The 23,613-nt window shown below is 43.2% G+C and overlaps 1 protein-coding gene across 1 annotated transcript in view; it reads left to right on the top strand.

Annotated features, from left to right (window-relative positions):
- LOC137425206 (protocadherin Fat 1) overlaps positions 1-23,613 on the top strand; it is a 93,089-nt gene that overhangs the window by 60,968 nt on the left and 8,508 nt on the right. The window contains exons 11-24 of the mRNA XM_068113389.2: positions 157-353; positions 546-693; positions 12,638-12,871; positions 13,556-13,939; positions 14,340-14,554; positions 14,836-14,973; positions 15,070-15,213; positions 15,723-15,920; positions 16,380-17,166; positions 17,300-17,496; positions 20,812-21,033; positions 21,119-21,317; positions 22,468-22,624; positions 22,784-22,894. Of these exons, the coding sequence (XP_067969490.2) occupies positions 157-353; positions 546-693; positions 12,638-12,871; positions 13,556-13,939; positions 14,340-14,554; positions 14,836-14,973; positions 15,070-15,213; positions 15,723-15,920; positions 16,380-17,166; positions 17,300-17,496; positions 20,812-21,033; positions 21,119-21,317; positions 22,468-22,624; positions 22,784-22,894 (3,331 nt within the window). The remainder of the gene's footprint in view (positions 1-156; positions 354-545; positions 694-12,637; positions 12,872-13,555; positions 13,940-14,339; positions 14,555-14,835; positions 14,974-15,069; positions 15,214-15,722; positions 15,921-16,379; positions 17,167-17,299; positions 17,497-20,811; positions 21,034-21,118; positions 21,318-22,467; positions 22,625-22,783; positions 22,895-23,613) is intronic.

The raw sequence follows: 23,613 nt of genomic DNA on the forward strand, positions 1-23,613 counted from the left end.
CGCTGCTTTGACAGATGACTATACAGTATACAGTAACGCTAATTTAATAATTGCATGTGATAAGTTTGTATTTAGGTTTGGCCATTTTGAATCTCTTTGAATAAACTGATGCCTCTCTTTTATTTAACTTTTCCTTTAAATACCTTGGAATCCCAGATGGGGATCCACTGGGTCAATTTGCACTGGAGCCAACACAGGATGGGTGGAAGGTTTTTGTTAAAAAGGCGCTGGACAGGGAGATTCGGGAATCTTATCTGCTGAACGTGACTGCCAGTGATGGACTTCACACGAGCCAAGCTCTAGTAGATGTTGAGGTGTTGGACATCAATGATAACCCACCTGAGTGTGAGCAGGTAGATATTGATCATTGTTGATGGTCTGGACTTTATTTTCATCTTTTTGTTGACTCAAACATCGTCCATTGTCACCTATTTGAAATAAAGATGGAGGTGAGGCATGTGTGATTCTAAAGGAAAGGCTTCATCTTGTGCCGTGTGCATTGAGCTGAATCTCTGGTGATCATGATGTGGTATTGTCCATTTCAGGCTCTGTACGAGGAGTTGTTGAGTGAGGATGTGCCACCGAGCACACGCGTGCTGCAGGTTCATGCACGAGACGCCGACCTCGGAGAGAATGGTCGGCTCCATTACTCACTGCATGGATCAAGGGCTTTCAGCGTTGATTCTGATACTGGTGAGTAAGGACCTCTCCTCTCAGACTTAATGTTTAAAATTAACTCATTACCAATTGTTTTCTCACTATAGTTGCCTCACATGTCTATTATGATGCTGAAAAAGTTTACAGGATTTCTACTACTACTTTTTGCCACCGAGCACACGCGTGCTGCATCTACTACTTTTAATAACACTCTGTTACTCTTATCCTTGATCTCCGGTCACAAGTACCATTCACGACATATTGGGCTGCTGCTGTTGTTGTAGAACAACGGACCAGGCAAGGTCCTAATGAAGCTAAGTGGTTTACCATGTACAGTCACGTGAAAAAGTAAGTACACCCCAAGTAAAGTTTTGACTTTTTCAACATATTTCAACATACAGCCATTTGATCTTCATTTCAACAATATTGATAGATAAAGGTGATATAATATAACAAATATCATGAAACATTTACATTTTGTAGTCCATTGTATAACTTAAATAAACATAAATGCAAATTTCGCATGTGGAAAAAGTAAGTACACCCCCACATTTATCACTTCTTCAAATACCTAAAATTAGAATCAGGTGCACCAGCTCAGGTGCAAATGATGAGAAGATCGTTGGAGAGGATCTTGGAGGAACCGAGGAGGAGGAGGAACCTGTCTTATTTAAACCTCAGGCATTTCGTTTGGTTTGCTCTTTGTTGTTGAATTGTGCGGCGTCACCATGCCTAGATCAAAAGAGCTCTCTGAGGCCTTCAGAAAGAAGGTTATAGATGCCTACGAGTCTGAGAAGGGTTTTAAAAAGATCTCCAAACAATTTGAAATCAATCATTCAACTGTCCGGAAGATCATCTACAAGTGGAGAAGATTCCAAACAGCTGCCAACTTGTTCACGCCAGGCCGCCCCAGCAAGTTCAGCCCGAGAGCAGACTGCATGATGCTGAAAGAAGTCTCGAAGAACCCCAGAATGTCATCACGGGACCTACAGGTAGCTCTTGCCACTGTTGATGTCAAAGTGGACGAGTCTACCATTAGAAAGAGGCTGCACAAATTTGATCGAATTTGCTGAATTTGAATTTGCTGTCCAGAAAGAACATCAGGGCAAGACTAAAGTTTGCCAATGAACACCTAGGTCCTAGGCAAAGATCAGCACTTCTGGAACAATGTACTCTGGACAGATGAGTCAAAGGTAGAGCCATTTGGCCACAGTACCAGAAGATATGTTTGGCAAAAACCAAAGACAGCATTTGACCACAAGAACCTGATACCAACTGTAAAGCATGGCGGTGGAAATATTATGGTTTGGGGCAGCTTTGCTGCATCAGGGCCTGGGCAGCTCACCCTCATCGAATCCACTATAAATTCTTCATTGTACCAGAGAGTGCTTGAGAATAATGTGAGGCCATCTGTCGGAAAGTTGAAGCTCAACCGAAGGTGGACCTTGCAACATGACAATGACCCTAAACATACCAGTAAATCCACCAAGGAATGGCTGAAAAGAAAGAAATGGAGGGTTCTGGAATGGCCAAGTCAAAGCCCGGATCTAAATCCAATCGAGATGTTGTGGGGGGATTTGAAATGAGCTGTGCATGCAAGAAACCCCTCAAACATCGCACAACTGAAATAATTCTGCAAGGAGGAATGGGCAAAAATTTCTCCCAGTCCATGTCAGAGACTGGTAGACAGTTATAAAAAACGCCTACTTGAGGTTGTTTGTGCCAAAGGGGGCAATACCACCTAATAGAGCCAAGGGTGTACTTACTTTTTCCACATGCGAAATTTGCATTTATGTTTATTTAAATTATACAATGGACTACAAAATGTTAATGTTTCATGATATTTGTTATATTATATCACCTTTATCTATCAATATTGTTGAAATGAAGAACAAATAGCTAGCTGTATGTTGAAATATGTTGAAAAAGTCAAAAGTTTACATGGGGTGTACTTACTTTTTCACGTGACTGTATTTAACCGACAAAGGGATACAGAATTTGTCTAGGGTACTACCATAAATTTAAAGCCCCACGTTAAAGGTCTACAAGTTTGTTCTGGGTTTGATCCTCAAAGATCTCCTTGTTGCCTAAGACTATGCCTCTGAGGGGAGTCCAAACAAGAGGTCAATGACACTTCAACCTCCCCTATTTTCTAATTGATAATATGAATGGATGTATTTGTTTGAGGCAAAGCTTAATACTCATAGGAGTTTTTGCAAAAGACTTTGAGTTGTGAGTTTTTTCCCATTATTTACATATTTTTACATTTATTTAAATTTTTTTGTTCTTTATTTTTGTTCATTTATTTAAATAATTTCACAGTTTTTCCTTCTACTTCTGTGATTGAGAGTTTGTGATTGTATCCATCTTTTTTCATCACCTGTGTCCTCCTCCCCTAACTCTCATTCTTCCCCACATCCTTTATTCCTCCAAGGCTCCATCCATTTTGTCCCTCTAACCTGCTGTTGGTGTGTTTCCTTCTCTGCCCTCTGCCCTCCCCGCTCCCCACTCATCTCTCCCCCCAAGTTCACTTTTGTACACCGCTCCTTTCCGATGCCATTTCCAGGCGCTGCATGACGTCATTGCTGGACACCGAAGGGGGCTGGGCAATGACGCACGCTGAAAGGGAGTACTCAGTTTTCACTCCGGTTTCTTGTTTTCTTGTTGTACACCACTCCTTTGCAATGCCATCTCCAGGTGCTGCATAACGTCATTGCTGGGCACCAAAGTTTTTTTTGTTTTTTTTTGACTAAATAATTGATTGATTAGTTATTTAATTATTATCGATTAATTAAGTACCTATTTCTTTCCTTTCTCCTCTGGGCAATATCTCAGGCACCTTTTGAGCTAGGAAGCTGATATTTGGACACGACAGTGACCAAGTGATGTGGCTCTAACGGCTATTTTTGCTTTATTGATTATTTAATCAAGTCATCGATTAATTATTTAATTATTCGATTAATGGCTTCATTAATTTTTTTTTATGTTGCAGATTCGGATGAAATAGTGGTGGTTTAGGTATTCTATTAGCCAATTGATTCATTATTTAATTATTTTATGATTATTATTTATTTATTTTCATTGTTAATCATTTATTTATTTTCTTTCTCATCTGGGCAATATCTCAGGTACCTTTTGAGCTAGGAAGCTAATATTTGAACACGATAGTGACCAAGTGATGTGGCTACAAAGGATATTTTTGATTTATTGATTAATCAATTAATCCATTAATTATTTATTGATTAAGTAATTATTATTATTTTTTTATTATTAATGGATTATTTAATTAATTTTCAAAACGTTACAGCTTCGGATGAAGCACTGGTGGTTTAGGTATGCTATTAGCCAATTGATTAAGAATACATTTTATGATCATTATCAATTTTAATGATGCAATTAATCAATTAATTATTGTACATCTCTCCCTCCCAATACAGTTTCTATGAGCTGCACGGCGATGTTGCTGGGCGCCCAATGCGCCCCAGCAATGCCATACTGGAGGATATTTAATTATTTGTCATGGGGGCGGTGTACTTTGAATGTATCTGTACTTGTCTGCTGTTTTTTTCATTCTGTTGCATCCTGGTCCGTTCTTTGATCTCGCTCCTCCATGAGCCTCGACTGAATGAAAATGTAATAAGATAAGCCATCATTCAGTGGAACACTTCTGGATAGGTGAGTGGTACTGTAGCCGAGCTTGACAAATGAATCACCAGGTATTTATGATATCTGAGGCTCCATCCATTCACGGATTTGAAACCTCATACCTTTGCTCCAAAATTCCAGAGAATGCAGTACCACTTTTTTTCTTTTTTTTGCAGGAGCGAGTCTCATTGAAGAACAAGGTAGATCTGACAGTAGGTCAAACATCAAGGGACTAAATGAGCAGGATAAGAGGGAAGGGGGAGGGAGGGAATGCTGAAACTAGCAAGATGGTGGGGTTAGGAAAGGTTAATGGGGATAATAGAGATCATGGGACATAATTAGGGATGACAAGAGATGGTGGTGCACTACTTGAAACCCTAGAGGGAAGAGTTAGACAGAAAGGAAAAGTGGTTCCATAGATGGGAGAAGCAAGGAATAAGAGTTGAGGTGTGCAGACAGCCTGGATTTTGAAAGTTTAACCAGATGGGGGTTACTGAAAAACGTGTGCATCCTGCAGTTGTTGGGGAGGCTCAAAGGATTGAGAGAACAGAGGGATCAATATTGGACAAGAGGCGGTTAAAAAAACCCAGATTGACCATCAACCTGTCTGCTATGTGAAAGGAACAGATCTTGAGCATCAAACTCATCCCGGTACATTTAAATCATTTTGAGGGCTTTGTCAGACATCTTCAGTGTTGTGCATCCTTGAAACAGTTGCCGTCTCGACATGGCAAAGCTCAGGCAGTGCAAGTCTTGTGTTCTCATCTGAGCACATACAGTCACGTGAAAAAGTAAGAACACCCCGTGTAAAGTTTAGACTTTTGCAACATATTTCAACATACAGCTACTTGATCTTCATTTCAACAATATTGATAGATAAAGGTGATATAATATAACAAATATCATGAAACATTTACATTTTGTAGTCCATTGTATAATTTAAATTAACATAAATGCAAATTTCGCATGTGGAAAAAGTAAGTACACCCCTACGTTTATCACTACTTCAAATACCGAAAATTAGAATCAAGTGCACCAGCTCAGGTGCAAATGATTAGAACATCGTTAGAGAGGATCTTGGAGAAATCCTGTCTTATTTAAACCTCAGACATTTAGTTTGGTTTGCTCTTTGTTGTTGAAGTGTGCGGCGTCACCATGCCGAGATCAAAAGAGCTCTCTGAGGCCTTCAGAAAAAAGGTTATAGATGCCTACGAGTCTGGGAAGGGATTTAAAAAGATCTCCAAACAATTTGAAATCAATCATTCGACTGTCCGGAAGATCATCTACAAATGGAGAAGATTCCAAACAACTGCCAACTTGTTCAGGCCAGGCCGCCCCAGCAAGTTCAGCCCGAGAGCAGACCGCAAGATGCTGAAAGAAGTCTCTAAGAACCCCAGAATGTCATCACGGGAACTACAGGTAGCTCTTGCCACTGTTGATGTCAAAGTGCACGAGTCTACCATTAGAAAGAGGCTGCACAAATTTGATCTACATGAGAGGTGTGCCAGGAGGAAACCTTTGCTGTCCAGAAAGAACATCAGGGCAAGACTAAAGTTTGCCAATGAACACCTAGGCAAAGACCAGCACTTCTGGAACAATGTGCTCTGGACAGATGAGTCAAAGGTAGAGCTATTTGGCCACAGTACCAGAAGACATGTTTGGCGAAAATCAAAGACAGCATTTGACCACAAGTACCTGATACAAACTGTAAAGCATGGTGGTGGAAATATTATGGTTTGGGGCAGCTTTGCTGCATCAGGACCTGGGCAGCTCACCATCATAGAATCCACTATGAATTCTTCATTGTACCAGAGGGTGCTTGAGGATAATGTGAGGCCATCTGTCGGGAAGTTGAAGCTCAACCAAAGGTGGACCTTGCAACATGACAATGACCCTAAATATACCAGTAAATCCACCAAGGAATGGCTGAAAAGAAAGAAATGGAGGGTTCTGGAATGGCCAAGTCAAAGCCCAGATCTAAATCCCATCGAGATGTTGTGGGGGGATTTGAAACGAGCTGTGCATGCAAGAAAACCCCTCAAACATCGCACAGCTGAAAGAATTCTGCGTGGAGGAGTGGGCAAAAATTTCTCCCAGTCGATGTCAGAGACTGGTAGACAGTTATAAGAAACGCCTACTTGAGGTTGTTTCTGCCAAAGGGGGCAAAACCACCTATTGGAGCCAAGGGTGTACTTACTTTTTCCACATGCGAAATTTGCATTTATGTTTATTTAAATTATACAATGGACTACAAAATGTAAATGTTTCATGATATTTGTCATGTTATATCACCTTTATCTTTCAATATTGTTGAAATGAAGATCAAATAGCTGTATGTTGAAATATGTTGAAAAGGTCAAAACTTTACATGGGGTGTACTTACTTTTTCACATGACTGTAGGTCATGATGCTGACATCACAGGTTCACAACCCATATACTATATTGATTTCTCCACTACCTCCATTGATTTGTCCAGGCTCACATCTCCCTGAGCCTTGACTAGCAAAAATCATCAAATCAATCAATCAAATCAAACATTGAGAATTCGGTGTATAATGCAATTTGGGCGGTGTATAATGCCACGTTTGGTGCCGAAAATAGTAATAAAAAACCCGATGTACATACATGAAGCAAAAACATGCATACGGCTTATGTGCATATACAGTCGTGGCCAAAAATATTGGCACCCTTGCATTTTTTTCAAATAACTCAATTTTCTCTAAACAAAAGTTCAAATTGACAAAAGTATTTTGTCTCCACAATTCTTTATTTCACTGTTAATATTACAGAACGTTTGTTTTTGATTCAGAACTTAATGTATCCTTTTAAATCAGAAAATAAAAAGAAATGGCATTGACAAAATTATTGACACCCTAGATTTAATATTTGGTAGGACAGACTTTGGACAAAATAACTGCAGTCAAGCACTTCCTATATCGCAAGATATCGCAAGGTATCGCAAGAGGCGACTAACAGGGTTGGCGGCAGGAAGGGCATCCAGCCATAAAACATTGCTTCAAAAAGGGGACCACGGTGCCCGAAAAAGGCCAACCCCTGCTCTGCGGGGAAAAATGGCCTCTAAAGGTGGTTCAAGCGCTTCCTATAGCCATGAATGAGCTTCCTACACCTCTCTACTGGCAGTTTGGCCCACTCTTCTTGTGCAAACTGCTCCAGTTCTCCCAGATTTGAAGGGCACCTTCTCCCAACTGCTGTTTTCAGATCTCCCCACAGGTGTTCAATGGGATTTAGATCTGGACTCATTTCTGGCCACTTCAGTGCAGTTCAGCGTTTTGTCTTGAACCATTCCTGGGTGCATTTTGAAGTGTGTTTGGGGTCATTGTCCTGCTGCAAGACCCATGACCTTCGACGGAGACCCAGCTTTCTGACACTGGGTTGAACATTACCCTCCAAAATGACTTGGTAATCTCCTGATTTCATGATGCCATGCACACATTCAAGGCACCCAGTGACAATGGCAGCACAGCAACCCCAAAACATCACTGAACCTCCTCCATGGTTGACTGTAGGGAAGGTGTTCTTTTCTCTATTCAAACTGGTTTTGGAGGCCATTTTTCCCCACATAGCGCGGGTTGGCCTGGGCACCGTGGTCCCCTTTTTGAAGCAATGTTTTATGGCTGGATGCTCTTCCTGCCGCCAACCTTGTTGGTCACCTCTTGCGACACACATGGAATTAATTACCAGTGAGCTGGTACTCAATTTGCCGACCTCCGAAGAATGACAGGCTGAGTCAACCACCCTGGCATTAATTCAGCGATCGACCTGGATTTGAACCCAGGATCCTCGGATCCCAAGCTAGCACCCGAACCGCTAAGCCAACACCAGGCTCTATTCAAACTGGTTGAATGAGTGATTTTATATTGCAGGCACCTGCAACACACCATAGGTGAGTTCAATTCCAAAGTAAAGGAAAATCAGCTGCTTGAAATCTAATTATTTCTAACAACTTCTAAAAGGTGCCAATAATATTGTCCGGGCCATTTTAGGTTTTCTGTGTGGAATAAGCTAAGATTTCGTAATTTTTTCACCTTTTTTTGTTTTATTCCACTGCAAACTAAAGAAATACGAAATACATATGTGGATACCAAAATATTTTTAAATTTCAACAATTTTCTGGAAGAAATGGTGCATATATATATATATATATATACACACACATCATTCCAATTGCACTGGGCCATGGACTAACACTTAGGCCGGAGGGTTGCTGATCTGTGATGCTTCTTGGAATTGGGGCGCATTATTTTAATTTTGGTGAGTCAGGCCAGCTGTCCAGCCAATGGATGTAAAGCAGTGGGGTGGAGTCAGGGCAACTGAAAAGTGACCCATGTATAGAACCACCTTTAGAGGCCATTTTTCCCTGCAGAGCAGGGGTTGGCCTTTTTCGGGCACCATGGTCCCCTTTTTGAAGCAATGTTTTATGGCCGGATGCCCTTCCTGCCACCAACCCTGTTAGTCGCCTCCTGCGACACACAGGGAATTACCAGTGAACTGGTACTCAATTTGCCGACCTCGGAAGGATGACAGGCTGAGTCAACCCCCCTGGCGTTAATTCAGCGATCGACCGGGATTCAAACCCAGGAACCCAAGCCGGCACCCTAACCGCTAAGCCAACACCAGGCACCAGGCCATGTATAATATGTGATATTTTCTAAGTCCAAAAAGGGCATAACTCCATGAGAAATTGGGGAAATGCCCCAAAACTCGAACTTGTTCTGTTCTGTAACTCATCATAATAAAGCCCTGTACCAAGTTTTAGTTGAATATGTTGAAGGGTAAAACCTCATCCTTTCTGGTGAAACTGGTAGGAGTCTAATAAAAACAACAGCTCCGCACATTCTTATACTGCAGCCGCTTGTCTGTCATGTACCATGAATGGTACCTTTGTTGCTTGTTTCCATGGTTCTCAGAATCGATCTCCCAGACTACCAATCACCCAGACTAAGGCTGTATATATCCACAGCCACCAACAAATAGCATGACTTGGTGCTGAGCACGACTCTACCGATTTAAAGTCAAATGGCAAAGAACAGACTTAGCCTGAGGTGCCATTTTGTTGGTGATCCACAAACTTCCTCAAGCCGATAGTTCAATAGCGACCATTTTATATTGAATTTGCCAATCATTTCTGGCCACGTGCCAAAGCACAGATTTTCTGGGATTGTTGGGAATGAAGGCATGCCATCATCTTTGGAGGTCTGCTCAGTGTTTCATCACAGGTGGTAAGATCTACTTTCATATGGATGTACGTGAGCGATTACGTGAATATTACCCTGCTCCCATAATTCTGGGGGAGGGTGGAACACTTCTGGGGGAAGGGATTGTTTACCCACACCCCCTTCATTTGTGGATTTCCTGGGTGGTGTATAAATGTGGAATGCACTGGCAAGCTGTTCGTGGGATTTGTCGGTGAGAATGCATGAGTTGTGAGTGATTGTGCGTTGTGCTGTGGGACAGGCTGCCTGTGCTGCTTGTCGTGATAAAGTTGTGAATCGGATATAAAATGGCCACCCTGTGCCAGAGCTGGAATACCAGCTTGAGGAACTTCATGGATCATAAATAAAATGTTACCTGATCAGGCTAAGTCTGCTCTTTCCTATTTGATCGATGGAGTAATCTTCTTCTCCTTCTCTTCCCTTTTATATAAGGGGTGAGGTCCAACGGCACCACGCTTCTGCCCTGCCTTGGCTTACTCTAATATGTTGAGCTACGTCTAAATTCTCGGTTGCCTTTGTCATTTTTACTGAACATTATTATACCTCCAGGGCCGAAGTCGCCAGTGGCATGATGTTTTCGGGTTGTCCGTCCGTCCGTCCGGCTGTCCGTCCGTCCGTCCATGATAGGTATTGTTACCACGATAACTTGAGAATGGCTAAAGAGATCTTAGTCAAACTTGGTGCAGGTACGTATAATGAGGTAAAGATGACTTGATTAGATTTTGGGGTCACTACGTCAAAAGCCAAAGGTCAGAGGTCATGTTAGGTAAAAATCCTGTTACCGTGATAACTTGTGAACCAGTGATGGGATTCTGACCAAAGTTGGGAAAAGTATATAGTATGATGCAAAGATGAACAGATTTGAATTTGGGGTCAAGAGGTCAAAGGTTAAAGTCTGTAATAGGTTTATAACTTCAGAACGGCTGAAGGGATCTATTGCAAACTTGGTACAGGTATGTATAATGATGTAAAGATTCAATGATTAGATTTTGGAGTCAAGGTGAAATGTCAGACATCCTGTCAGGTAAAAATTCTGTCACCGAGCTAACTAAGTAACTTGTGAACCAGTGACGGATTTTTACCAAACTTGGTGTAATTATATATTATGATGGAAAGATGAACTGATTATATTTTGGCATCAAAGGTGAGGAGTGAGTTGATTTTGTGATTTTGGGGAGGTCAGATGTCATGTCAGGTAAAAATGTGATACTTGAGAACAGCTGAATGGATTTAAATCAAACTTGCTACAAGTATTGTAATGATGTAATAATGTGGATGGAGGTCGACGTTGTGACGTCGAAGAGTGTTTGTTGTTCTAGTATTTTTAATAAGAAAAAAGTCATCTTCCTTATTCGATAAACTCGTATATTGAAACACGAAATCTCGTCGGCTCGTTTCAGACATGTGAGTATCTCATCTGTAGAATATTTTGAACGCCTCACATGTCCCATTACCTTGTGTGTGTGTTTTTCCCTTTTAATCAACGAATAAAATTGCAATTTTTTTTAGCTCTGTCATTATTTTTCTGTCATTGTTAAGTTGTTTACATTCCGGATTTTTAATAATCGTGTCGTAAAAATCTGATTTTTAAATTGGAAAACCGACACCAGTAAGACCTTGCTCTCAAAATTAAGAAAAACCTCTTACTGCAGATGACGTACGGACAATTATTTGTCTCTAGTGTGCGCTCAAACAAAACACTTCTTCACCTTGTGCTTGGAATCGAGGTTTACGATGGATGTGGTGGCATACTTCATTAATGGTTTTGTTTCTGTTTTCAGGAAGGCATGAAAACCCTTGCTTTCATTGTAAAGTAGGCCATCTGTTAGGAGGCTTGGTTGGTGCTTTTTACCCCACATGTTTTCACTGGAAATTTGGGGGGTTTGCTCGTGATGACCGGCCCAAGCTGAGTCATAATGTTTGCCCTCTGTATGATCCCAGTCAAAAGTCTCTTTATATATAATGATACAATATTTACTTCTGAGAGTACAATATTGCCATTTTATCAACATCCCTTCTCTTTTCTCATCCCAAGGTCCAAGTACAACTTTGTTTTTATGCTACAATTTGTTGTTACAAGTAGGATAGAGGTCCACTCAAATGTCACAATTGTAGGATTTGAGTTGACCGTCACACTGTATTCAGCTTTCAAGATCTGCTGGGTTTTTTTTTGTTTGTTTGTTTTTGTTTTTTTAACTCAACTGGACTACCGTCCAGTTGAGTTCATCACATACTGAACCCTCCGGCATCCGTCGTCTGTCGTCCGTTAACTTTTCGACGTTAACACTCCAGCGTCCACAAATATCAACTGATTCTGATCAAACTTGACATGCAGCATCCTTACCCCAAGGACCAGGTTGGTATTACATTTCAGCCCGATCCGTTGAAAAATGGCGGACAGAGGCGACCATTTTGTTTTTGGTCATGAAAACGACGTTAACACTCTAGCGTCCACAAATATTAACAGATTTTGATCAAACTTAGAGTGTTTAACCCTTACCACAAAAGGTAGTTTGCTATTGCATTCCAACCCGATCCGTCACAAAATGGCCGCCATATTGTTTTCAGCTCCGAAACGACGTTAAGACTTTAACGTCCACAAATATTTATGGATTTTGATCAAACCTGGTGTGTGAGACTCTTACCACACAAGGTAGGTTGCGATCGCATATCAACCCGATCTGTCACAAAATGGCCGCCATAGGCCGGCATATTTTTTCAGCTCTGAAACGACGTTAACAATCTAGCGTCCACATATATTGACGAATTTTCATCAAACATGGCATGTGAGACCCGGCCTACTTTAAAGTTGTCCAGTCAGTTCAGTTGAGTTCTGCTTCCCTGGAAGCTCTAGTTTTGTATACAAGATCGAGGCTCGTGTAAGAGCTAATATGAATCACAAAAAGACAAACTGACACATAAAACATATGATAAAGGGAGCGGGAGAGAAGATAGGGAGAGAGAGGGAAGCACACAAGTACAACATTTGAGAGCAGGGACATCGGGAGATCTGTGGTAGGGAGAGGGCTTGGGAGGAGGAGGCACGGGAAGGAGTTGCCTTTTTATCGGGCCTTCTGTTTTTCATGTATTTTGGGTGCAGGCCTAATCCGAACAGCGGCACCGTTGGATCGTGAGCAGCAGGCGGAGTATCGTATGTACGTGCGAGTCTCTGACACGGGCGGATTGGCCTGTGAAATGCAGTTGCACTTGTCTGTGCAAGATGTCAACGACAATCCACCAGCCTTTTCGGCACCACGCTACTCTGTGGCGGTTTATGAGAACACTGCCGTGGGCACACCCGTTGGCTGTGTGTCTGCCACCGATGCGGATAGTGGTGAGTGTTGCATGTCGTGAGATTTTGTCACCTCGGAGGAGAATCGAAGATGCAACTAAAATGACCGGGATGAAAGTGGGCAAAATATCAGGGTCTGCAGCTTAAATCGCGGTTGTCTTTATCGTGCTGCTGTGTTGATGTCGAACAGAGGAGCCCGCACCGTTACTATAAATCATGGAAAAGGATGACGAGAGCTTCTCTAGGGGCAGCACATGCATGTAGGTAGCATAATTTGCAGGGCTGTGCCACTGGTCCAGTGCCCCTGTAGGTCAGGGCAGGAATTTGTAATTTGTTCAGGGTGCCAGCGATAGCTAGTCTACTTTTCATGAAGGACACTGTGGGATCTTTAACGTCCACCAACTAATGCTGGCAGACAGGACACCCAGGGGGATGGCACACACATTGATGCCTTGTCCTGCATGTGAAACGTAGGATCACAGTCTATAGCTGGGTCGGGATTCTATCCCAGGCTAGACAGCTCAGAGGACAGTTGGCATACCTCCAGGCTATCCTGCCGGCCGTTTCTCGCATTGGAACAGGACGCACACCTAACCGGTGTTTGATGAGCATTGCCATGTTAATGTTTCTTCGTCTCCACTGTAGGTTTTTAACCCTACCATCTTTTTCTGCTTAGTTATTCCATGAGCAACAACATTGGTGTGCACAAGTTGTTTATGTTTGCAGGTGAAAATGGACACATAACCTACTATCTGGAACCAACTAATGCCCAATTCTCCATGGACAAGACAACTGGCCTACTGACACTCCGAAAGCACCTGCACCGCCAAATGCTGTCAGAATACTCGCTAAGAGTCTGCGCGAAGGACAATGGCTCCCTGGCACTCCTCGCATTTGCCCCTCTCACCGTCACGGTCCTGGACGTGAACGACAACCCACCTGTTTTTGAGTTTTCCGAGTATGGAGGCAGCGTGTTGGAGGACGCGCCTATAGGGACGGTGGTGCTGACCGTGTATGCCGCAAGCCGGGAGGCTGCCGGTCGTGGTGCCGTGACGTACACCATCGGAGGGGGCAACGAAGACGGGAAATTCCACATCGACGCTGGAAGTGGTGAGCAGGGCATTGGTTCTTTAGTCAAAGGGGAATAACGTGCTGCAAAAAAAACTTTACACTTAAGTTTCTGTTTTTTAAAATTGATTTTGTTTCTTGACCAAGAACCAGAGAATATTACAATGGAATGCAATTCACGGTTGTGGTGCTCGGTTCCTTTCGACATTCCACCTTTGAAGTTTGTGCATTTGAAGCTGCACGTCATGGTATCTCGAAAGCTGAAGCAAAATAAAGACATTTGTTTTTCATTATGATACCAATGTCACATCCACATTCAAATTGTAGTTGACTTATCTTACTGAAGGCAAGTGTATTGGTTTGCCAAATGACAAATGATATAATTATTCCAGGGATGTTTGGAAGCAGTTTGCCAATCTGACCACTGGAGACGTTTCCGCAGGAGAAATTGCCGTGGCCGGCGAGCTCGACTACGAGACTCGGCAAGAATTCTTCCTGACTGTCGAGGCCTGCGACAGCACGGCGCTCCATCTCTGTGCACTTGCCACCGTCGCTCTTAACATCTCAGACGTGAACGACCATGAGCCAAAGTTTCGGCGCCCCACCTACACCGCCGTGTTACGGGAGGATTCGCCACCTGGGAAGCATATGATCACGGTGAGGTTTTGAAAATGGGTTGTTGCCTTGTGTTGCAAGAATCGTGGTTGGTATTTTTTAAAGTCTGGCTGGGACTGGGTATTTTAAAGTCTGGCTATTGTGAGGTCACTAGTTCTGATGACCTTTGTCAGTTGCTGTTGCCCTCTGCCTGCCCTACCCATTGCCCAGTGACCCCTTTACTTCAGGGAAATAAGTTGTTGTCCTTCTGCCCAGCGAAGCAGGATGTGGGGTGGGGGAGTTAAATATCTTATGAGTCTGTATGGGGCTGGTTGACCTTGAAGGTGGAGGCCGACGATGGAGATAACCCGAAAAACAGCCATGTGATGTACACTATCGTGAGGGGGAATGTTGGCAACAAGTTTCAAATCCATCCATCCACTGGCCGCATCATCCTCTCTGAACCACTAGATCATGAGCAGGTTAGTATTTACTGCGTGTCTAGTTTGCGTGACGCTTTATTCTGACTTAAGAATAACATTGATGGAATGAGTGTTATTATTTTATTCCTGTTCTAGGTGTCCGGTTATTCACTGCTGGTGCGGGCGACAGATAGTGGTGTCCCAGTACGCTCTGCGGACGTGATTCTGAGCATTGACGTTTCCGATGTCAACGACAACCCGCCGAGGTTCTCTCGAGACAACTACAGCGTAGTAGTGCAGGTGTGGTCCGCTGAACAGTGGCAGGGCATCCAGGCCATTTGGCTGCAAAGCGTCATGTGTGTGTCATATCCGAGAAGGCCATCAGGTGTGGCGGTATAAGAGCTCCGTGATGCTGTTTCAGAATCTGAGCTATCATAGTTGATGCACTTCCAGCAGGAGATGTTAACTTGGCCGTCCGATCTGCAATCACAAAATGTTATGGTAGTTTTCTTTTTCAACCGGAGTGTGGTGTAGGTGTAGTTCGACGATGCAGATCTTTTTAACATGTAGTACATGTAAGTTTGGCACATTACATGAAAGTAAATCTTATTATAATGAGAATGGACACAGAGGGGAAAACAGCCTCCTACGTCTTGTTTTTTTCTTCTTCTGATAGTTTGAAAGTGATTGTGGTGGTTGTCGTGATAGTGTTGATAGTGGTAGTTGTGAAGGTTTAGCTGATGCTGTTAATAATAGCCATGGTGATGGTGGTGTGATATGATGTCCATGTGATGCTGTTTCCATTGTAGGAGAATCGTCCTGCAGGTAGTCCAGTGCTGCAACTACTCGTCTCCGACCTGGACTCTCGCCACAACGGACCACCCTTCAAGTTCAGCATCATCAGTGGCAACGAGGCAGGCGCCTTTTTGCTGCACGCAAGTGGGGAGATTCGCACGGCGCGCGTGCTTGGCACACAGCATCGTGGGGTGCACACCCTTGTGGTGCAGGTATTCTATTCCGTGGTAGTTATTGCGATTGTAATTATTGTATTGCCACACACCTGTAAAATTAAGTTACCGTTGTATCCACTGACCTTCCTGGTGCCATCTTGGGATCCTAGGATCCTGGGTTTGAATCCCGGTCAATCGCTGAATTAACGCCAGGGGGGTTGACTCAGCCTGTCATCCTTCCGAGGTCGGCAAATTGAGTACCAGTTCACTGGTAATTCCCTGTGTGTCGCAAGAGGTGACTAACAGGGTTGGCGGCAGGAAGGGCATCCGGCCATAAAACATTGCTTCAAAAACGGGACCACTGCGCCCAAAAAAGGCCAACCCTTGCTCTGTGGGGAAAAATGTCCTCTTAAGGTGGTTCCACTGACCTTCCTACGGAATCGTGCTAGATTTCATTGTGTCGAGCTGTTTCAGTTGTCGAAGCCCGGTGTAATGCTGAATTTGCTTGTATTCTAGGTGACAGACAGTGGTCAGCCACCCCTTTCAGCAACCACACATGTGCAGCTTCACATTGTGCAGGAAAGTGTGCACCCACCATCAGTTGTCCCTCTCGAAGTACGAATCATTGCGGTTCCTGGATCCTTCCCAGGTGGAGTCATTGGCAAGATTCATGCAACTGACCTGGATGTCCATGACACGCTGACGTATGCACTCACACGCCCTCAGCAGCCCTTCCTGCTCGGTGCTACCGATGGTAAACTTGTGGCCAGTGGGTCGTTGTTGCCCGGCACGTATCGTCTCGCCGTACAGGTGACCGACGGACACTTCTCTACGGTGGTGGATGTAACTGTTCACGTGTCTACCGTCCCTGCAAATGTCTCGCGTGAAACGCTGACCATCCGATTTATCGACGTCGCCCCTGAAGAATTTGTAGCTGGCTATTTGCACAACTTCCAGCGGTTACTGAGCCGATTGCTGTCCACACGGCGCCAACATTTGCGGTTGTTGAGCCTGCAGCCATCTTCCCTGAACAATCTGGACGTTTTGTTCACCATCGATGGCAGCGGAGCTCGACGGGAAGACCTGCTCGCCAAGCTGAACTCGTCCTTGTCAGAACTGGAGCAGTTGGTTGGACTGCGACCGGTGGCGGTGTTTGATTGGCTATGTGAAGGCTTGACCTGTCCACGTAGTTGCTGCTGTGAGACGTTGAGTCTGGATGGAGCAGTATGGGCAACATATAGCACTGCAAGGCTCAGCCTGGTTACGTCACAGCACCGTCGTTCGAGCACTTGCCAGTGCAAAGGTAATATTATTGCGATGCAAATGATTTTGTACATTATATTTATGTGCTACAATCCCTGAAATAAAATATCAAGCTTATTTTGCAGAAACTTAACATTGACAGCATCGGTTTGTGCCACCAACTTACGCCCCAGCAGAGGCCTGTAAGCTAGAGACACGAGCACCTGAAACTCGAGGTACCTTTGCCTTCACGTTCAATGGTAACAGCTATCTGAGGTATGAACTGCAGAAAGAGATGCTCGGGGAAATGACGCTTTCTCTGCACTTCCGAACTCGACAAATGGCTGCTGTTCTGATGCATGCTGGAGATCCCGCCTACGCCGTATTGGAGGTGTGTGAGCAATATCTGCACCTTTGATTCATTCATTCATTCTTTCTTTCTTTGTCTCTCTCTCTCTCTCTCTCTCTCTCTCTCTCTCTCTCTCTCTCTCTCTCTCTCTCTCTCTCTCTCTCTCTCTCTCTCTCTCTGTCTCTCTGTCTCTCTCTGTCTCTCTCTGTCTCTCTCTGTCTCTCTCTGTCTCTCTCTGTCTCTCTCTCTCTCTCTCTCTCTCTCTCTCTCTCTGTACTCTCATTGCTTTGAGATGTTCACCCTGTTTCCTGTTCATATCTCATTCCCGTTGATAAATATCTGCTGCATGGGCATTCACACTTAGCAATTCCTCGATTACTCGTATTGTGTTGTTTTCTCTCTGCTTCCGCATACCTCTATCCCTACTGCCTCCAATCTGTTTTCCTTTTTGTACACCGCTCCTTTCCTATGCCATATCCAGGCACTGCATAATGTCATTGCCGGGCACCAAAGGGGGCTCGGCAATGATGCACGCTGAAAGGGAGTACTCGGTTTTCACTCCGGTTGTTTGTTTTCTTGTTTGTTTGTTTTCTTGTTTGTTTGTTTTCTTGTTTGTTTTCTTGTTTGTTTTCTTGTTTGTTTGTCCGGGCGATATCTTAGCCATCCTTTGAGCTAGGAAGCGGAAATTTCGGCACAATAGTGAGCAAGTGCTCATGCTTTGGCAAAAACAGTATTTTTTGTTTTTTGATTAATCAAACAATTGATTAGTTATTTAATTATTATCGATTAATTAAGTACTTATTTATTTACTATTTCATCTGGGCAATATCTCAGGCACCTTTTGAGCTAGGAAGCTGATATTTGGACACGACAGTGGCCAAGTGATGTGGCTATAAAGGATATTTTTGATTTATTGATTAATCAATTAATCAATTAATTATTTAATTGTTTGATTAATGACTTGTTTTCTTGCTTGTTTGTTTTCTTGTTTTCTTGGTTGTCTGGGTGATATCTCAGCCATCCTTTGAGCTAGGAAGCTGAAATTTGGGCACAATAGTGAGCAGGTACTTTGTCAAAAATGGTATTTTTTGTTTTTTGATTAATCAATTAATTGATGAGTTATTTAATTATTAGCGATTAATTAAGTAGATTAAGGTTAAGTAGGTTTGGAGATGGTGTGAAGCTGGAAGGTGTGAAAACATTTTGCTACCTAGGAGACATGCTGAATGGAGAAGGTGGATCAGACTCAGCGACGGTTGCTAGAGTGAGATGTGCATGGAAGAAGTTTCGGGAATTGGCATGCTCACGAGGAGGGGAGTGTCATTGAAGCTGAAGGGAAAGGTGTATCCTGCATGTGTGAGAAGTGTTATGATTTATGGGAGCGAGACATGGGTAATGAACGTAGAGCAGCAACGAAGGCTGGAAAGGGTGGAAATGCGAATGGTTCGGTGGATGTGCGGAGTATCGTTGAGAGAGAGGAAGACAAATGATGAATTGCGAAAGATGATGGGAATAGAGCCTGTGATTGATGCTGTGAAGAGAAACAGGTTGAGATGGTTTGGTCATGTGTTGAGGAAGGATGAAAGTGACTGGTTGAGAAGAGTGATGGAAATGAATGTAGAAGGAGGTAGAGGACGGGGAAGACCGAGAAAGACTTTGCTGAAGGTGGTGGAAGAAGAAATGAGGGCATGGGGGTTAACTAGGGGAGATGTAGAAAATAGGGCAAAATGGAGAAGATTGTCATGGGGCCCGCAAGGCTAACCCCGGTTCTAACAGGGAAAATGGCCTTAAAATGCCTGTTGTTGTGTTGAAGTAAGTACTTATTTTTTCCTTTCTCATCTAGGCAATATCTCAGGCACCTTTTGAGCTAGGAAGCTGATATTTGGACATGACAGTGACCAAGTGTTGTGGCTATAAAGGATATTTTTGATTTATTGATTAATCAATTAAATTATTTACAGATTTCCAGATGTGGCTCTAAAGGCTATTTAAGTTACAGATTCGGATGGAACGATACAGATACTGTCTCTCTCCCTCCACCCCCCCCCCCCCTTCCCACGCCTCCTCCCCCCAAGCCCTCTCCCTTCCACACATCTCCCTGCTCTCAAATGTTGTGTTTGTGTGCTTCCCCTTCTCTCCCCATCTTGTTTTCCGCTCCCTCTTTTGATATATTTTGTTTGTCTGGTTGATTTGTTTGTGAAATAAATGTTAGCTCTTTCACGAGCCTCGATTCAGTATACAAAACGGTGGTGGTTTAGGTATTATATTAGGGAATTGATTAATTATTTAATTATTTTATGATTATTATTGATTTATTTTCATTATTAATAATTTATTTATTTTCTTTCTCATTTGGGCAATATATCAGGCACCTTTTGAGCGAGGAAGCTAATATTTGGACATGACAATGACCAAGTGATGTGGCTATAAAGGATATTTTTGATTTATTGATTAATCAATTAATCGATTAATTATTTATTGATTAATCAATTAATTATTTAATTTTCCCGATTAATCATTTATTTAATTAATTTTCAAAAAGTTATAGCTTCGAATGAAGCGCTGGTAGTTTAGGTATGCTATTAGCGGATTGATTTAGAAAATATTTTATGATCATTGTTTATTGATTTTAATTATGCAATTAATCAATCAATTATTGTGCACCTCTCCCACCCAATTCAGTCTCTATGAGCTGCACGGCGATGTTGCCGGGCGCCCCAGCAATGCCGAACTGGAGGATATTTAATTATTTGGCATGGGGGCGGTGTACTTTGAATGTATCTGTACTTGTCATTTATTTATTTTCTTTCTCATCTGGGCAATATCTCAGGCACCTTTTGAGCTAGGAACTTGAAATTTGGACACGACAGTGACCAAGTGATGTGGCTATAAAGGACATTTTTTGATTTTTTGATTAATCAATTATTTATTTATTAATAAATTAATTATTTTTTATTATTATTAATGACTTATTTAATTAAATTTCTAAAAGTTACATCTTCGGATGAAGCACAAGTGGTTTAGTTATGCTTTTAGCCAAATGATTAAGAAAATATTTTATGATAATCTTTTATTGATTTTAATTATGCAATTAATCAATCAATTCTTGTGCACCTCTCCATCCCAATGCAGCCTCAATGAGCTGCACGGTGGTATTGCCAGGCGCCAGTAGCACCCCGGCAATGCCGCGCTGGAGGATATTTAATTATTTGGCAAGGGGGCGGTGTACTTTGAATGTATCTTTACTTGTTCTTCATTTAATCATTCGATATCTGGAGTAGCCTTCAAATGAACTTGGTAGATGTAAAACGTCAGGTGAGGTTAAGTGATAAGGGTGACCGTTGTCCTGCTCCACAGATCGTTCAGGGTGAGTTGAGGTTTACTTTTGATTGGGGTAGCGGACCAGGTGAGGCACGACTCGCCGAGCAAGTGAGCGACGGGAGCTGGCACTCACTTGTCCTCGACCTTCGTGGAAACACTGTGCATCTGGTGCTGGATGGACAACATGAGGCATCCGGGAAGGCCCCCGGCGCTCTAAATACTCTCAGCCTCGACTCTTCCCTCTTCTTTGGGGCACAGGTTTGTTGATCCTGTTACATTGTACCTGTTTGGCACACACACGTTTCTGGATTGTACCATGCTGTGCATTGTACTCCATTTGCAGGTGTATAAGTCACCAAATGGGGAGCGGGTGGAATTGGGCCTCCAAGGATGCCTGCAGCTGCTGCAATTGAGCAGCGCAGCAGCAGTGAGCCAGCCTGCCGAGGTGGTAGGCACGATGCGTGGATGCCAGGAGCCTGGGGAAAGCATCTGTACGGGAGAACCATGTCAGAATGGTGGTTCCTGTACAATTGGGCACCATGGTATGTCCCTTAATATTCGCACACAGGAACCACGCAATAACCGCTTTGCAACTCATTTCAGTTGAACGTGTTCATGTTGAGGTCTGAAACAGCTGTTTTGCATGATGCGCTTGACTAAGTAAGACCTTATTGAATTGGATTATTTAGTCACGTGATATAAATGTTTTTTGTACAATTTTTGTGTAGTTCAGGCTAGGTTCGATGTAGCTCACTTGCGTTTGAGCTGTCTCATCTGGGTTTTATTTTAGGTGCCCGACTATAAACTGTCAGAATGATGCTTCGCAGGCAGGCAGGACGATGACTTTCAGCTGGGAGCTTGTCTGCTACCATGAATTGTCAGACATTAATTAAAGGTTCCACAGACTTTTCCAACAAAAAGAAAGAGTAGGCCTGGTATATTTGGCACATTGAACAAATTCCACATTCTTGCTGGTAGCAAGTGGCCTGGTTTGCTCCGATATGCCTTGACATCAGGTTACGCCGCTTGTTATCCCAGAGTGTGGTTCCTGTGTGTGCAGCGGAGGCAACCCTATAAACAAATTCACTCACCCACATGTTTACATGTCATGTCACTCATGTGTGAACGGCCATATATCACTACGAAAGCCAAACATTCATGGGTACAATGGTGTCATTGTGAAGGACATATTTCATCATTCTACTTGCAATTCAAGCACATGCAAAGACACCAACAAAGACTGAATAAAACAAGTTCAAATTTTACTGACGGTTTAAGGACTTGGTGCTCAAATGATCACAACCATGGAGATCCTGGTTTGGTGCGGGTGGCGCTCTTTTCTTTGATCTTTGGTCCTGTCATTACGGAGTTGGTGATTTTAAGGACAAGAGATGATCAAAATGGGTACACAGACCAACACGATCCTTCACGATCGAGTCTAATTTTCCATGATTACCTCCGCCACCGAAGGTGGGCACAGGTTACGTTTTCACCCCCTGTCTGTTTGTCTGGCTGTCTGTCTGTAAGCAGGATATCTCTGGGCTAGTTTGGGTTAATTGCTCTGAACATGTCATGATTTGAGATTTTCGTGTTTGTTTGGATTTCGAACATTTGAAGATTTTACATGGATTGGTTGATGCCTCTAATCCATCTATCCTACCGTTGGTTAAAATTATTGTTGTTTCCGTGCAGGTGGCTTTCACTGTGTTTGCCCCAAACCTTTTGTGGGAGCGCTGTGTGAGATTTCCAGTAACCCATGTGCTAGCAGGCCTTGCCTGTTTGGAGGCAGATGCGTGCAGCGTGGGGCTTCTTTCACCTGCTTGTGCCATGGTGGTTACACTGGAAAGAGGTTTGATCCTGCCTACAACACCACCATGGTCTATTTACTGACTCTGATATGTCCCATCACTAATTACCATCATTTTACTTTTGTTTTAATATTTCCCTTTTTGAAGCGATAAAATATTTGCCATTCTCCGAGTTACCAACTCGTCTTCCTTCCGGCCAGGTGCCAGATCGGCCCATTCTGCAGAGAAAATCCTTGCGGGAACAATGGAAAGTGTGTGGACAGGTTGGACGATGCAATTTGCCAATGCCCGACCGGGTACATGGGAAACAGGTGTGTCTGCCACACCACTCCTCTTCCCTTTTCTCCTCACAAGTACTGCCGGGCCACATCGAGGCACACATTGCTACAAGTCGGCCTGACCAATTTTAGAAAGTTTACAAGTTGATAGTCCTTCATCCGAGATTGCTTGAACATCGTCTAACAATTGTTTTTGCTCAGAATAGAGCATGCTCTGCCACATAGTGAGTCTTCAGATGAAAGCAGGACACATCTCAAGGTTATGTGGAAGAATTGTTGAATCGCAAGGTCAAGTGGAAGAATTGGCAAATCGTAAATTGATGTGATGGACTTGGCGAATCAAAGTGATGCGGAAGACTTTGTGAACCACCGTCATTGGGAAGAATTTCCAACAACACGTCCGACTTGTCTTCTCTGCTGCTCCGCAATTTTCTGTTGACCTTTGACAGGGCAAACATCTTCAACCTGTTCTCTGAACGGGTTTAGCCAAGCACACCTGAATGTCTTTGTGCTTACTCGTAACCTTTCCCACACCTCATTTTCTTAACAACAGGTGTAACTTAAGGATTTACCAATCCTCATCGGTAATATAATGTACATTGTACATGAAATCGAAGGTACAGTTTCCCTTCCGGAATACCGGTTTCTCTCACCGGTAGTTTTTTGATTTGCTGAAAGTTTCTCATCTACTGATCCTGTTTTGTTTACCAAGTTTAAACCGTTCGTTCCCCTTCTCCACACATGGGAAACAG

Source organism: Myxine glutinosa, chromosome 4 (assembly GCF_964187855.1).
Source record: "Myxine glutinosa chromosome 4, kmMyxGlut1.1, whole genome shotgun sequence".
Taxonomy (NCBI): domain Eukaryota; kingdom Metazoa; phylum Chordata; class Myxini; order Myxiniformes; family Myxinidae; genus Myxine; species Myxine glutinosa.